Source organism: Vanessa tameamea, chromosome 10 (genome assembly GCF_037043105.1).
Source record: "Vanessa tameamea isolate UH-Manoa-2023 chromosome 10, ilVanTame1 primary haplotype, whole genome shotgun sequence".
In the NCBI taxonomy this organism is placed as follows: Eukaryota; Metazoa; Arthropoda; class Insecta; order Lepidoptera; family Nymphalidae; genus Vanessa; species Vanessa tameamea.
In genome coordinates this window covers 9,412,115-9,430,213 of record NC_087318.1, presented here as the reverse complement: position 1 = coordinate 9,430,213, position 18,099 = coordinate 9,412,115, and the positions used below count along the sequence as shown (strand labels likewise).

Sequence of the window (18,099 nt, the reverse complement as noted above, 5' to 3'; positions counted from 1 at the left end):
TGTATGCTACAAACATACGATGTGTATTATAACTTAAAACAATATTTGTACATTGGATGTTTGAAGAAATCAGTAGAACATAATATAATTATATTTATCTATCGAGCAGTAGGTATAAAATTATTACAATTGAAATGAGTGTGCCAAGAATGGTCTTTGGTACTAAAATCAAAAACAAATAATTATACGTTTCTGGATACATTTTAAATTATTTTCATTAATATATTAAAATATTATAATATGCAAAAAATAATAAACAAATTACTAGACACTAACTAGATGAAACAAAAAATACCTTTGTTTCAAACCAACTAGAGCCCATCCAAAAAAGGAAGTCATCAATTTGATATTGATGGTTTACTCTATATTATTAAATATTACCGGGTTGTATTGTGAATTTAAAAATACTTTCGATATACTATCATACTTTTTATAATGTGATGCACCTATATTATAATTTTCGCCTGATGCTTCGAAAATGGCAGCACTGGTCAAAATATAATAACGATTTTATTGGAGTATTGTAACTATTACGTTGGCTGCATTTCATATTCATATATTATTGCCATATCTCTTGGATAATGATGCACCTATCTACTATTATACTAATGGAGTAACCGAAAACTGCCTTACACAAAGTAAAAATAATATAATGATCTTAGTCATTTACAAACAAGTAATATAAAAATATAAACAAATAAAACAAAGTCAATTCAAGTTTTACACATGCTTAATCCAAAAGGCACCGATTTTTCAACAACTTAATTTATATTATATCCATAATATAACTTTAAATTCTTGAATAGTATAACAAATATAATAGACATGATATTTAATGTACTTTTTCCTACATTAGTATATCCGTCACATTCAACGATCTGGATACTCTGTGTCTGGATGATCTGGTACTAATGTGTAAAATTATAACTGATACTGGCAGCACCAATAATACATATTTTTTATAGGTTGGTACTTGATAGACATTGATTTATTCTTATTGCCAATTTCATTTTAGGTGACTTTATAGTATTAGTAATTTGTCAACGGTTGAACGACTGTACGTTTATTGATTATCTAGGTAACAACTGATTTATAACTTAAATTAAGATTTTTTCTCATATCCTGCCATTTGCAAGTTATCTAGGTATTTAAACAAATAATTCTAATTAATTGATACTAGACATGAAATTACTTTTACTATTCTTTTGAAAAATAAATTCTACTCTTGTATTATGTATTGTTTGTAATAAAATAAATTCTAAAAGTAATTTTCTAATGAGCCATTTTATATGTTTATTAAGAATTTTTTGTAATTTAAATCATAATATTTTAAACTTACCTACCTACTTATTGAAAAAAAAATAACATGCCTCCATTTTTAAAAACAGTGACCTTGTTTATTATTCATTAAACTTTGCAAAACGTAAATATTCTCCAATATATTCATAGCGGTTTCAACAATCGCTAAACAAAATGTTATAGTTTATATTAACGTAATAATTAAAAGCGATTTAAATCCTAACTGCGTTTGCAGATTCAGCTAAAGTAAAACATGTCTGAACGTGGTCGAGGAAGAGCCCGCGGACGTGCGGGAAGAGGAGGTGATGGAACTGGACAACCACCGAGAAGGCCTGGAGAGCGACCTGGGCCTCATCAGCAACAACCAAGTCAACCGGGGCCCAGACCGCAACCACCCTCGGCTTGGGGTCCTCCGTCTGTTGCTCCTCCAGTTAGAGCGGGTATGCCTGCGCCGTCTGTTGGCAGGGCCTCCCATCGAACTACTCCTTCAACTCATGAACACCCAGGAGATGTCGATATTCAACAAAGAATGCAAACAATTGCGATATGTATTTATTCTTTTTTTTTTTTATTTCTTATTTTTCTTCTTTTTATTTATCTTTTTTTATTTTTTATTTATCTTTTTTTTTTTATCTTACTAAGAAACTAGTATTAGTAAAACTAAAACAAGTATTAGTTTCTTAGTAAAAAGCCACATACATGATCAGACACAACTGAATAATACCTTATTTATTTTGAAATAGTACTTGATAGAGAGTTATGTATGTATATACATATAGTACTCGATAGATACTTATGTATATACATACATAGAGTGCTATTTCAAAATAAATAAATTATTATTTAGTTAGGTCTGATCATGCATGTTAGTTATGTTAGGCTTTGGCGAGCATTTCAACAGTAAACTTATGAGCGAGAAGTAAATGCCTTTTGCATATATTATGTATCTATAAACACATTATCAAACTTTAAAATAAATGAGCTATTTAATATTAATAAATTAAAAACAACAAATAATTTTTAGGTCAATCCCAACCATCTGCTAGTGGAGAGCCAGGGTCTGCAGTTGTTGGTCGTGGATCACGTAGAGGTGGTGGACGTGTCTTGCCAGAACAAATGCAGATCATGCGCACTCGTCCTGATACAGTGACTTCCAAGAAAGGTAATTTTACAACAATGTAATATAACACTAATATAATAAATAAATATGTAATAATAATTACCAACAGTTTGTAGTGCATTATACTGCAAAGCGAATAGCAAATTGCATGTCAATAAATGAATCTTTGTTTTTTGTCCACCTTCTTCAAATGAAATACTAAATAGCATTCAATTAAAAATTGGTTGAAGTCATTGAATGGAAATATTAGATGAAAAATTATCTGTCGCATGAATTTACATATGTCATCTAGTGAGTATATGTTCAACTTTACCCATGTTAACCTCAGGTAACCTGTCTGACATAGCACATATTTTGTCATAAAGAAATGCGAATGTTTATAACTTGTACCTATAACATGGTTAGAATATCTGTACAACTTGCTAGAATGCAGTGCCCCCTCACACATCCACGCTTCTCATGGTATAGTAAAGTGAAGGGCACTTTACTGTGACTGCTCCATCGCCATATATATGGTGCCAAGACATGATATGATGTTTTCTACGCCAGGTGCACAGATATTTTTAATACTTGGTTTTGCCTGACTATATATATATATGTATATATTTTATTTAATATTTGTTGTCAATTCAGATCAAGTTTAACATAACTTGATAGAAGACTATCAACTGCACATTTTATTGCATAAGTCAGTTAGTGTTTCTGGTTCAAATTTGAAGTGTCTTTTATTTTCTATACATACTTGAATGTTACTTTCATTTGTATTCATATCTTATAAACTTGAATTTCCCTTTGACTCTTTCATACATATATATATTGTTTTTTTATAATGAGTATACATACTCATTATAACAAAACTCAAGAGACCATGCATCGTTTCAGTGTAAAGTTTTTGTTATCTGGATTAATAAATGAAAAATAACCAAATTTAACAATATATTATAAATGTGAAAGTAAGTCTGTTTATCCGTTACATTTTCATGGCTAAACCACTAATAGGTGGTTGCTTCATATCAAATTTCATCAAATGAACAATCATTTGATGAAATTTGATATGAAGCAAGCTTTCTTTTTTATTTATACTACCTTCTAACACACAGGCAAAAACTAGTTTTAAATATTTGTTTTGATGGGTAATTAAATTATTGTAAATATTTCCAGTGTCTGTTAATTTAATTTTTTGCTATGCCAATATTTATTTTATATTTTCTTATATGGATGTAGCGGGATCATCGTCATTGAACATTAATTAAAACATATTTACTGACATCTAAATATTAATGTATTTCTATGATAGGAATCAATGTATCAGTTTTATGGTATATTATGAATGAATGAATTTCTATGTAAGTACATAGTAAGTAAAGGACAATGTTCACACTGTTGATATTCATAACTTTAGCATATTCTCGGAAACCATGGCACACCTGATACTTTTTAAACAATGTTTTGAAATTATTCTATTTCGAAGGTCCTTAATGGGTTTTAAAATTCTTTCAGAAATTATTAATAGAATACTTAGTGATGATTTACATATCCCATGCAAACTATGATGTTATTGGTTAGTTTTCTTTTGGTTTTGTTGTGTCTGAGTATCTTCTATCCAGATTTAAATCTAAATATTTTACACAAAGATGCGTGCGCGTGCATCTTAACCGATGATTTCGGGTTCAAACCCAGGCAGGCACCACTGAATTTTCATGTGCTTAATTTGTGTTTATAATTCATCTCGTGCTCGGCGGTGAAGGAAAACATCGTGAGGAAACCTGCATGTGTCTAATTTCAACGAAATTCTGCCACATGTGTATTCCACCAACCCGCATTGGAGCAGCGTGGTGGAATATGCTCCATACCTTCTCCTCAACGGGAGAGGAGGCCTTAGCCCAGCAGTGGAAAATTTACAGGCTGATTATGTTATGTTATTTTACACAAGTTTCATGTGGTCTTCAGCTCCCATAATGACTTCTAGAAATTAAACAAATAAAATAGAAACTTACATTGGATCTGTAGTTTTTTTGAGGTGCTATTTTAGAGTCCTTGATATATTAAAGACATTATTGGTACAGGTTTATATTTACAACATCATCAGTTTGAAGTATGTATTGAGTAGTGGGTAACTGTCAAATGTAAAACGGTCAAGATTTTTAAGTTTAAGTAGATGTTCCTTGTGCCATAATATTTATGCAATGTAAGAATATTTTAATTTTAGCTCTATTATCACTTTGTGCTTAATTCTATGAACTTGTTACTAATTCTTTAAAAGCCATTATTATATATATAGTCGTCTATGTTAAGCTGACAAAAAATAATTAAAAGGATTCAGTTTTACTGACTCGGTAATAATTCTCTTGACTTTTGACACATGCACAGCTTTTATTGGTAATAATAGCCATAGAGTATATTACTTTTTGTACATCTATTTCAAATTCTATGTCAGAGGTGTGATTTAGAACTCAGAAGTCTCTAGCGCTTTTGTTGGAAATATTTTGTAGGTGATTGGATAACTGAAATCTTTTGTTCCTAAGCAATCTACTTAATAACCAACATGTCATAACTTTTTTTTTATTAATTTTATAATGTTTTATGTGAAACTATATCTTGCATCTCCTGTATTTTACTACTATTGTAAAAAGTAGCATAATCTGTCTAAATAAGATTTCAAGCAAAATAGCAGACTCATTACAATCAGGTTTGTAGTTTGCTCAATACCATGTTTTCTATATGTCACCGTAAAATTACAAACATCGTTATATTACAATCTATCTCGTCAGATTGTAAACTGTCGAAATATTGTGAACCGTGAAATATGATTGCAATTTAACTTTAACTTAAAATTTAACTTAAAATTTTTTAGCTATCTATACTAATATATAAAGCGGAAGAGTTTGTTTGTTTGTTTGTTTAAACGCGCTAATCTCAGGAACTACTGGTCCGATTTGAAAAATTCTTTTTTTGTTGAATAGTCCAATTATAGAGGAAGGCTTTAGGCTATATAACATTACGCTGCGACCAATAGGAGCGCAGCGACAGTGAGAAATGTTGCAAAAACGGGGAAAATTATTCACATTTATGGACTTTCGATGCGTGCGTAAATTTTTTTTGTTTGAAAGGTAGTGCTCCCCGTGGGGCCCCATTTTAATTTTATCCTGTTACGATGATGGTATCCCTATGAAAACGATATAAGTCTTAAATGTGCATTATGTATGTGCGCGATAAATAGGTGAATAACTCAAAATTGTGCCAACCAATTTTAATGATTCTTTTTTTATTATAAAGGATATACTTCAAGGGTACTATGGTGAAAGTTTGGTAAGGTTCTGAGCATAGGATCCATGACAAAGTAACGGTACGGAAGGGAACGGAACAATTCTAAGGAGCACGTTAGCGATACTCGGCCGAATCTTTTAGAAACAAAAATTTTGACAAAAAAAAACCGACTTCAAAAAAGAAAAAAAATAATATGCTCTAAAAAGTAAAAAATAATTGCTTATTATTCTACAACTTAATAATCAAGTAACTTATTCTACTTACCAATATGTAGGTACGTTCTGTGTTTCCACGCAGGGAGATAAGTATGTACCTACCCACTTTAAATCTAACTTAACACAAACCTATGAATAACAAACAATGATCACAATATTTTTTAGATTTAAACTATGTAAAATGAAATTAAAAATATTTAGACTATTTAAAAGTCAGCAAAGTTATTACGATAATATATTATAGTTAAAATTATTGTTATTTTTGGAGGCGGTGTCAGCCAAGGTAGGTTTGTAAATATATGATATACTCCAAATTTGTAAATCTGGTCTATCGATAAATACACTTCTTCTTGATGTTTTTTTAAACCCTATACGTACATAGTGGTCCTATATAATGACAGAAAATTGGAATCAAAATTGAGTGTTTAAGCAAACATGTCTACCGTCAGGTATTACAATTCATGAACTTTTCTCCTAATCCAAGACAAAGAAAAGTCATTCAGATTTACTATTACATTTCCTGTTGAACGTTTTGTTTGTTTTGGCAGAGTATGAATTTTGTTTGTGATTTATTTATTTACAATTGACTTTTTCTTTTGTCTTACATCCAGATGTCGATACACCTGCATCGAATTGTTAACAAAAAAAATATTCGCAATCGTACACTATTGTACAATATTTCTTTTATGTTTAAGAAAAGGGTTGTCATAATTGACCGTATAACAATAAGCAATAAAAACACAGATGTTGGTAATTTATTTAGACAAACTTTACCGGTAATTTTAAGAGGAACTAGAGCAGACATTGTAAGGTCTTGCCTTAAAAGTTCACCGTTATGGAAATTTGTCCATACCTTAAAACTATCTACGAATATGAGAGCACATTTGGGGGGAGGAAGTACAAATTTTCCTTCAAAGTTACTTTTAATAGGAGATGGAAAAGTACCTCATTCTGAAAATAAAATTGAAATTGATCGCGATTTAGGAGAAAAAGTGACTAGCATAGAGGATTTAATATCAAAAGTGGTAAACTTTTGATATTAAATCCTCTAATCTATCTAAATCATCTAATCCTAATATCGTCGAAATAGAAAATAAAGATTACCAATGGATGTGTCAAAGGGCAATATTGGCGGCGAGAAATAGTAGCGTTGACGAAATTAACGACCTAATTTTAACCAAACTTCCAGGCGATATAACTACCTACACATCTATTGATAATGTAATGGATCAAGAAGATGCTGTCCATTACCCACAAGAGTTTCTCAATTCTTTAAACCCGAGCGGCCTTCCACCACATTCCCTGAAGTTAAAAATAGGTGCTGCGATAATTTTACTCAGAAATCTTAAACCACCAAATTTATGTAACGGGACCCGCCTTCAAGTAAAATTCCTTCGCAATAACGTGATCGTTGCAACAGTTTTGACTGGTCCGGCAGTTGGTCAAACAGTGCTTATACCTCGCATCCCAATGATTCCAAATGATTTACCTTTTAATTTTAAAAGAATTCAATTTCCCATTAAGTTATCTTTTGCCGTAACCATTAATAAATCACAGGGCCAAACATTTAAACACGTAGGAATCGATTTACGTCAAGACTGCTTTTCACACGGCCAACTATATGTCGCGTTGTCAAGATCGGGTTGCGGGCAAAATCAGTATGTTCTTCTACCACAAGAAAATAAAACTAAAAATATAATCTACGCTGAAGTACTGTAAAACATATTATTAAATCTTATTGACGATTATAATAACAAAAACCAACGTGAGCAATCAAACGATAATCATGATAGTGTTTCCGACAACTACGCGAACGAAGTCGCGGGCACAGCTAGTATTGTAATATATCGATGGGAAGCGGGCAAATTGTGAACTGGCGTAGAACAGAATGCATCTCGCTCGCTGATTGGTGGAACGTTATGTGCCCCCCGCCTCCCCGGCATCCGCCATATTATTTCACCGTAAAATTGCAAATACCGTTAGATTATAATCTATTTCGCGCAATTGTAATAAAAAAAATTTATAAATGTAATCAGACAGACAATAAAACGTATTTGTATAAGTTGAAAGAAGCTACGAAAATTAAAAATAATATAACTACTTATAAAACAATGAATTTCAAACAATAAATACATAAAGCAATATAATATATTCTGAAAAAATGAGATTTGGTTAGTTGTCGAGCAATAGTCATGATCAATGCTGAATCCTACTTGTAATACTAACCACTGTGCATTGTAGATACAGGCCAGAAATTTGATCTCTTTACTCAAAACATCAAAAATAATGTAACAAGTTATAATTAATACAGATTTAATACAATTTTTAATTTATTTTAAAAAAATCTGTTATTTATTAACTATTATTGCATTTTAGATCTTGTTATTATTGTTTTCCGGTTAGGAATTCATAAAAGCTATAATATTGTTTTGTAAGCAAAAATTGTTTAATTTTAAAAGTTGCAACGATCATTGTTTGTCTTTCAGCTAAAGTCTTGTAGTTTGTTATGAAATTTAAATGTTGAGACCACATACGAGATGTGTTTGTTTTAGGAAGTACTGGAACACCATTGGATTTGTCCGCAAACTATTTCACCGTTGAAACAACTCCAAATTGGTCCCTCTATCAATATCATGTTGATTTCTCACCAGAAGAAGATAACACTGGAATTCGTAAAGGGCTATTACGTATTCACGCCAAAACACTTGGAGGGTAACTATGAAGAACACTCTAATTTATGATTAACAAAACTATTATTTTACAAGAATATAATACAGTGAAAATCTGTTATAACGACATTGAAGGGACTACTCATATTTAGTCGTAAAAACCGATAGTCGTAACAACCGGTGATGCTTATTTTTTATGAAGTGGTATTATTTAATGTGTAGGTCATAGGTATTAAGAGGACTACAAGAGCTAAGTGCCCTTGAGAATCGCACACACACACTTACAAAATCGACAAAAACGGCAAGCCCGTGAACTAATGGTTAAGCGAGGTGATGAGGTTACGCCCAAATATTCTAATAGATGGCGCCAAACCGAGCGAAGTAAGATCAATCATAAATCTCATAAAAAATAGATAGGACAACAGAATTATTTTTATTTCTTTCGATGTTAGTTAACAAATGATTATAAAATAAAACTGATTCAATTAAACTTACAATATTTTTATTTATATTTTGTATACAATAAAATAGACAGTTAGTTTTAATCTTTTTTTTCTTTTATTTATATTATTATACCACAATTGGTTCTTATACTAAATATTAAAACATACCAATTTTTAACATTTTATAAAAGTTTGATAATCTATTTATATAATAAAATCGTAAGAGTTCGAAATCTGTAGTCTAGTAACCGTGGGGTAACATATAGCGTAGTGTTTGTTCGTTTTATTAATATCGGTTCACAAAGAAAAAATATATATTCAATTAAAAAAAAACAATAAATATTTACTAGAAAAAAATGTCGATTTGGTTGAATCATTGGTTAACTAGGTTAATCATACTAGGTTTAAACATAAATCTCATAAAAATAGATAGGATATTAGAATTATTTGTATTGCTTTTGACTGTTATTCGAAAATAATTAAAAAATAAAACTGATTTAATTAAACTTGAAATATTTTATTTATATTTGATACTACAAAAAAAAAATCATTTAAGTGTTAATTTTTTTATTAAAATCTTTTATTTAATTTCACCTGTATGTATGAATGTATGTACATATGTCCTGGAATCTTACAATCAGTATTACACCCACTTCCACTGAAGCTATGGAGCTGAAAGTTGGCACACATATTCATGAATTGCTGCCACATACAATCCAATATGGCGGACGTTACAAAAACATTAAATTTTTGAATTATGTACAAATGACACTTCTAAATATTCTAGTTCTCTGGTTCACAACAATTACATTTTTTTGTTACTTTACTTTTTTTTAATTATTAAAATTAGTTCATACATAACTTTAATTCCTATTAATAAACAAAATCGATAAAATTAAACTCTTACGCAATATAAATTATATCTTCCGTGTTATTGTTTTCGACTTTCTTTATTCTGTAAAAAATAAATATATGTTAGTTATTATATTTTTATTAATTATAAAATTATGTATTTAAAAAATATGTATCTAAACATGCCCGATAGTACTTTTAATGAAAAATATAATATTGCTCCGAGTTCATGGGGATCGAATGTACTAAGTCTCAATTGATGTTATCCATACTTTGACCAAATACTCCATCGTAATGTTTGAAGTATAGTTCGAAAAATCTGATTCTATGCGAACTGATTGCATATTTTTTCTAATAGATGTTTTCAATATTCATAATTTATAAAAAAAAAATATGTTTACTAATAAAATACTCTTACCTTTTAATATCGTTCATATGTATGTTCGGCGCTTAATTTATTTAAACGTTTTCCTCACGCGTTTCACTTTATTTCCCATATTTACACAATTAAAATTTATAACAAATAATATAATAAAAAAACAAATGCCTAATTACTACTACACTATTTTAACTTAATATATTTATTTACAAGAAAGAATAATAGTTATTATAAGAAAACATGAAACAATGAATTTACAATAAAAATTACAAAAAAATATCTCGTAACGTAATGATGCGGCGAAAAGATCGACACGTCTGTATAGCATCAGGCCTCGGCCGGCAATATCTGTACACGGCGTTTACGCACACATGCGTACGCATTTTGTTCGAAAATAAGAATATCTGATTTAAAAAAAATCTATTGATTTTACTAAAAAAGTGACACACAGGATAAGTAGTATATTGCTTGTAGAATAATCTGACAAAAAACCAGAATTATTGAATGTATATAAGTATAGTTATATTTATTAAAAGATTTTTTTAGAGGTAACTTTGTGATTTTTTTCTATCGTACCAAATTAATTACATCATGTTTTCAAAATAACAAATAACTAGCATGTATCCTGAAGATTATCATATATTTTTTTCATTTGGTTTACTGCATTGGATCATATACTTTTTTGCATTATAAAACTTGCATTTAGCTCATGTAGTCCCCTTAATAGGCAAAATATGTATATTAATGTATGAAATTAAATTATATTTCGTTTATTTCAATCAAAACGTATACGTATTAAGAAAGAACAATGTCATTTTCCTGTATGCATAAAATCTGTAATTTTAGTTTGTTTGGAACACTTCTGTCTTGTATACACATTTTGTAATTCACTTTGGAGTTTAATCAGCGTATCGTTATAATGCATGAGAACTGTTCATTAAAAAGAACAATCTTGCGTAATACACTAACAGCATTGAGACCATCATTCAAAGTTGCCACTGTAAAAGTCAGTTCGACTTTTTCTTCTTGAACTTCTCGTACAATATCATCTTTCGTATCTGGTGCACAAATCGCAATAGACCTATCTACATCAATGCACTCGTCTGCTTCAGTAGTAATTGTTTACAATACGACTCAGCTGGTTGTTCTACAGATATGATTCTCCAAAAACATTAGCCAAATGTGGTCGTTTAATGCGGTATTTCGTAGTAAGCAATGTCATACAAAGCAATATTTTTGATAAGATAGTTATATAGCATTCAGTCGAGACCTTTGATTTTGGTCAATATAACCGATATGTCGTTCTAAACGATGTCGCCATAAACGGTTTTAACTGTATTCTATTTTAGTTCAACATCACTAAAATATTAATTTACATTACGTTACCAATATTTTCAGATATATATTTGATGGTTCTACATTGTATACTGTATCTCGATTACATCCAGAGCCATTGGAATTGTACTCTGATCGTACTACAGACGGTGCCCGCATGAGATTATTAGTCAAGGTTAATTTCTTATGTTATCTACTTAATCTTATTAAACAATTTTTTTGATTACTTGCCTCTTTGGTTTTGTTGGACAGCCTCTTAGGTTACAGAATATCTTAGCAGGTATCAAAACTTGAGTTTTTCTTTTAAAAAAAGTCTTCTCACACAGGTGGCCGATTCTAATAACATATAACGGTTATGTACGGTGATACGTTCTCGATTCTACTCCGACACAACTTCGATTATTCCTCACGAAAATAAAATCAGATTATTAGAAAAAGAAAAAAATAGGTGAACGGCAATGATAAAAGATCGATTAAATAATAATATGATAGTGTATAGAATTGGCGCCCTGGAGTTGGGGAATTTAGATGTGTAACTACATTGCCTGAAGCCTTTGGTATTGGCCCTGATTATATATTATTATATATATGTGTTATATATTGACTGATTACTCTCCTCTGAGACTATGAGAGTGAGAGTAAGAACTTTGAGATTGCAGCAGTGGTAGTATATAAATACAAACTTGTCCCCCACAATATCTCCTGTGCAGTTGGCTGAGGTTGGCCGCTCCGTTGGTAATAGAATTAATGTTCTTAAAATATTTGTTTTACAGCTTACCTGCCAAGTAAGCCCTGGTGACTATCACTACATTCAAATATTCAACATCATTATAAGAACATGCTTCAGCATAATGCAACTGCAGCTAATGAACAGAGATTTCTTTGATCCGGCTGCAAAGGTAACATAATATGAGTTAAATACTTCACATTATAAACCAATTTAAAAAAAATAGTCAGATTTCTTTTTTAAATAATTATTTTTATTAAATGAATAATTACATTATCACATGAACTTTTCAGATTGATATACCCGAGTATAAACTTCAAATATGGCCAGGATATAAAACTACTATCAATCAATATGAAGATCGCCTTCTAATGGTGACTGAAATCACACACAAAGTAAGTGAAACTAGATCACCATAATTTATTAGATTGGCACGACCCACTAATAATATATTCAATCGCCAAGCAGCAATAAGTTGTATTGTTGTGTTCTCGTTTGAAAGGTTAGTGAGCCAATGTAACTACGGACATCAGGGATATAACAACTTGTTTCTATGGTTGCTGGCGCTTTGGAAATGTAAGGAATGGTTAAAATGTATGGCACCAATTTCTATATGGACAGTGGTTATCATCAACTCTACAAATTTGTTCACCTACCCATGTCATAAATATAAATAAAGATGATTCATAATTTACACCAATTGCTTCACATTAGTTTATGTAATAATGTACTAATTGTTATTTAGCAAAAAAAGTTAAAGTTGTGATTTGATTTATGATTGATGGTGTATGGGTGATTGAGTGTAACGTATGGATATTTTTAGGTTCTACGCATGGACACAGTGCTTCAAATGCTTAAAGAGTATGCATCAACCAAGGGTGCAAATTATAAAAAAATATTTTTGGAAGACATTGTTGGTAAAATTGTCATGACAGACTACAACAAAAAAACATACAGGGTCGATGATGTAACTTGGAACGAGACGCCGAGATCGACTTTCAAAATGAAAAATGAAAATGTCTCGTATCTCGACTACTACGCCAAGGTAAATAAGAACAAGCCCCGTTTCACATGCTCGATGAATATTAATAACAATGATCACTGTGTAAATTTAAAATGATGCCCCTTTTTAGAAATACAATATCAAGATTCAAGACTTCGGCCAGCCGCTATTGATATCTCGCTCGAAGGCCCGCGACATCCGCGCCGGCATGCCCGAGCTGGTGTACCTGGTGCCGGAGCTGTGTCGCCAGACCGGCCTGTCGGACGACATGCGCACCAACTTCCAGCTGATGCGCTCGCTCGCCGTGCACACCAAGATCGGACCGGACGTGCGCATTCAGAGGCTGCTCAACTTCAATCGCCGTCTCACACAAAATAAGCAAGTCGTAGAAGTAAGTTGTTTACTAGTAATTCGTCGCACATGAAAAGTCGTCGGAGGACCCATATTTTAAACAGTGATTATCTCAACATTTACCAAATCAATTGAATTTATAAAATCTAATTTCTTGACAGGAACTGGCTAAATGGAATATGAAATTATCGAACTCATTGGTACGCTTCAAAGGTCGCCAACTTCCGGCTGAAAACATAATTCAAGGTAGCAATGCTAAGTACCCAGCTGGTGATACCAATGATGGCTGGACTAGAGACATGCGGTATGAAATACCTTATTTTGCTTTTAAATAATGTCGTGATTTGCATATCCTTTATAAACTGTGTTGTAAAGCGAATCTTGCTATCACCCACTTCTCCATAGGAAACGTTCCCATGGTCATTTGATGGTTTTAAATGTATTCTTAATCGACTTTTATGACACCCACAAGATTACATGGCGTAGCTATTTTCTACTTATTAGAAAATAGCTACGTCTACACCGACACAATAAATTAATTAAATATATTTTTCATTTTCATTTATCTATTGAATAAGTTACATAATATATAATATAATTAAAAATGACTTAATAAACCTTTCCTATATGAATAAATAAAAAATATTTTATAATATTCAAAATAATTTGTTTGCTTCTTCTAGATCTAAAAACTTGTTTACCATCGCGAATTTGCCTTCTTGGGTTGTCATAACTCCTGAGCGACAGCGTAGGGATACAGAAAGTTTCGTAGAATTGATCATGAAAACTGGAAATGGCGTAGGCTTCAGAATGCCTAGACCAGAAATAGGTATACATTCTTTTATTACATTTAATTTACATATTATCTTACAAATTATTAAATTCGCAATATTGTTATAGTTACTATCCAGCGTGATGGTCAGATGGAGTATGCTGGAATGTGCGAAAATGTTATCGCAAGAAAAAATCCTGCAATGATAGTTTGTGTCCTGGCTCGAAATTATGCTGACAGGTATTACTAAATCTGTTTCTCGATTGGCTGCTTCCAAACTAATCAATAATTATTTATATATGCAAGTCCTTTGCTTTTTATGATTTGATTATGGATATTGTAACGAAACTAATTTATTGCAACTATTGAAAGCTTCATGCCGTATTTATGTTCTATGTAAGGTTATTATATTTAGTCTTATGTCTAGTTTATTAGGCCTCCAATTCCGAGGCCCGGTGTTAAAAGCGGATGAAAGACATTGGAGGTTCTCTGTCACGATCTCTATTCAGTCGTATCATATTATATTTTTTAAGATATATGTCCATGCCACAGCAAACTGTTGATCCAAGTAGTTCCGCAGCAAATGCTACTAAAAATAGAACAGTTCTAGACACGGCAATTGTTTGATACATTTATAAATCTCTAAAATATCTAAAGGCATAAATAAATGCGATTACTTAATTATTTAAAGTAAATTGTAGCTTTTGCATTTCACTAAATATATCCATAAAAAGTGTGCTTATATTATGTTTATGTACTTGAAAGCAGCTGTTAGTGGTTTCCATTTTATTCTATCCTATTGCAACGTTGTTAATTTTTATTTAAATCAATTAGGTATGAAGCCATCAAGAAAAAATGCACTGTGGATCGCGCTGTACCCACCCAAGTGATTTGCGCCCGAAATATGACTAGCAAATCTGCCATGTCCATAGCTACTAAAGTGGCTATCCAAATCAATTGCAAGGTATTATAGTTAATCCTTTTCTTCTTTATATATGTGGAATTTGGAATAACAAAGTCTAAATTACGAACAATTTAAAAGAAAAATTACCAAAAATAATTTATACTAAATTATCCACTTTGACAGCTCGGCGGAGCGCCATGGATCGTAGAAATCCCACTGCCCACTCTCATGGTGGTGGGCTACGACGTGTGCCACGACACTCGCTCCAAGGAGAAGAGCTTCGGCGCATTTGTTGCGACCTTGGACCGACAGATGACTCACTACTACACTAGCGTCAACGCGCACACGTCGGGCGAAGAACTCAGCGCGCACATTGGATTCAATATCTTGTGCGCTGTGCGAAAGTACCGCGAGAGGAATGGTTAGTATTAATAAATATAATATTATTCTGTACAAAAAACAAAATTGAGAAATTCTGGAATACAGAACAAGTCACCGAATTGATTTTTTTATATACATACTAACATACGTAAACTGCTGACATCATAACATCCCTTTTAGACACAATTAAATTAATGTTACTGTTACAGGTATATTGCCTGGACGCATCTTTTTTTACCGCGATGGCGTAGGCGATGGCCAAATTCCATACGTCAAAAGCCATGAAGTAAGTCACATTCATAAAAATAATGAACACTTAAATAAATAACTAAATAAAACTAAATTATTTTTGTTTTATAGGTGGAGGAGATTAAGAAGAAACTAGCTGAGATCTATGGTAACACTGACATCAAAATGGCGTTCATCGTTGTTTCAAAGAGAATTAATACAAGAGTATTCATTGACCGCGGTCGCACCGGCGAGAATCCTCGTCCTGGCACTGTAATAGATGACGTGGTTACTTTGCCAGAGAGGTGAGCTCGTTTCTATTGTCTATATTTAAGTTGCTTGCCAATTTTAGTAGGCATACAATTAAAGATAATACATAAAAAGAAAATATGTTCTTATTAAAACAACAAATTTATTAGACTGACAAAGAGAAAATAACTAGGTATTACTATTATTATTTTGAAATAATTTTACCCATTTTACTATTTAACAATCTTAAAACACATTGTAGACACTCTCAGAAGGCACCAGGCTTTTTTTTCTTTAATTGACCTATATATTAATCTGAACTTTACTACATATTTAATCTTATTAGGTTAAAAAAAGATGAAATCCTTTTAATCGTTTCTGAGATTAGTGAAAACATACAGATAACAGTGAACAAGTCAGAAGTGCCAAATGACATTAGTTTAATAATTATATGAAAGAAATATATCTATGTTGTTTCATTTCCATATATAATATTTAATTCAGTTAGTTATATTAGTAGAATACTTTCACAAAATAATATAACATCAAAACATGCTACTTTCGTTGTTTGTATACTTTACACCTAACATGAATCAATTTTGTTTCAGATACGACTTCTTCTTGGTATCCCAGAATGTGCGCGAAGGAACTATCGCTCCCACTTCTTACAACGTCATCGAAGATACCTCGAGCTTAGATCCAGACCGCGTAAGTTTAATCCGCTTTGTAAAAAATATAGTTATGAACCTTCCGAACAGGCCCCGTCACCGAATATAATTTTCAGAACAGAATTAAGTGATGTTATTAAAATAACTTAAATGAAAAATATTTTTCGTTTTAACAAAATATAAAGATATTTCAGATCTCCAAAACGGTAACGGATAGTATTCATGTAGCCGAAACCTCTAACCAAACAGATATTAATTACCAGATCTGGTAAGAACTTGAGAATGAACGTTGTTGAGCAGTTCTCAACCGAATGAGATGTTTGTAAAATAAATAGTGATAATCATATTTAATCTCAGTACAACATTACATTACAATATATTATTATATTACGATTAGATTATTGACGACTGTACTAATGTGAACTTTCACAGTCGACAGTGTCTATCTGTGTTTGCTACCCTGATTCAAGAAAGCACAATTCATAAAAAATAGTAAAATAAATATTTAGAAATAATCTCCAGTAGGAGCTGCGAATGACGTGAGTACTGTTTCCAGATCCAGCGCCTGACGTACAAGCTGACGCACTTGTACTTCAACTGCTCGACGCAGGTGCGCGTGCCGGCCGTCTGCCAGTACGCGCACAAGCTGGCCTTCCTGGCCGCCAACAGTCTGCACAACCAGCCGCACTACTCGCTCAACGAAACTCTTTATTTCCTGTAATTTTTTTATTTTTTTTAATCAATTCGCTTAGTTAAACCACCTGATTTCTATTGATAAGTTTTAATTATTACTATTATACAGCTCACGTTGCATTTAATTTAGTTTATAGTTTCAGTGCTTGGATATATATAGTTCCTATATAGTTGTTTTAGTTGAAGTAGTCAAGTTTGAGCATTTAACAATCTTACTATTAAACATATGTCACTTATAAACTACAGCAGTAATTTTGCATAAGATATATTGGTGTTTCAATCTTAATAGTTCATAAGATTTTGCTTATTCCATACACACATTTTCACTACGAAATGTTGTAATTTTTTTTTTCATGTGTATTTATAAATTACACATTTTTCATAAGATATATTGATGTTTCAATGTTATTAATAAGACTGTAATTTTTCGATTATTCGATACTTACGTATTGAAGACGAGAGTCAAAAAAAAATGCAGCTGCATTCGGCTGTTAAAATATAGAACATTTTGAGGAATTTAAAATTTGTCTGTGTTTAAGTGTTT

The 18,099-nt window shown here is 31.6% G+C and overlaps 1 protein-coding gene across 1 annotated transcript; it reads left to right on the top strand.

Moving 5' to 3' along the window:
- The first annotated feature begins 984 nt into the window (after positions 1-984).
- LOC113403795 (piwi-like protein Siwi) lies at positions 985-17,834 on the top strand. Its single transcript, XM_026644394.2, has 18 exons — positions 985-1,078; positions 1,535-1,847; positions 2,324-2,461; positions 8,454-8,613; positions 11,643-11,754; positions 12,353-12,478; positions 12,600-12,701; positions 13,130-13,351; positions 13,440-13,700; positions 13,822-13,964; positions 14,344-14,489; positions 14,561-14,672; positions 15,267-15,396; positions 15,520-15,757; positions 15,927-16,003; positions 16,078-16,250; positions 16,803-16,902; positions 17,419-17,834. The coding sequence occupies exons 2-18, from the start codon at positions 1,553-1,555 to the stop codon at positions 17,581-17,583; spliced, it is 2,700 nt and encodes an 899-aa protein (XP_026500179.2). The 5' UTR covers positions 985-1,078; positions 1,535-1,552; the 3' UTR covers positions 17,584-17,834.
- The last annotated feature ends 265 nt before the right edge of the window (positions 17,835-18,099 follow it).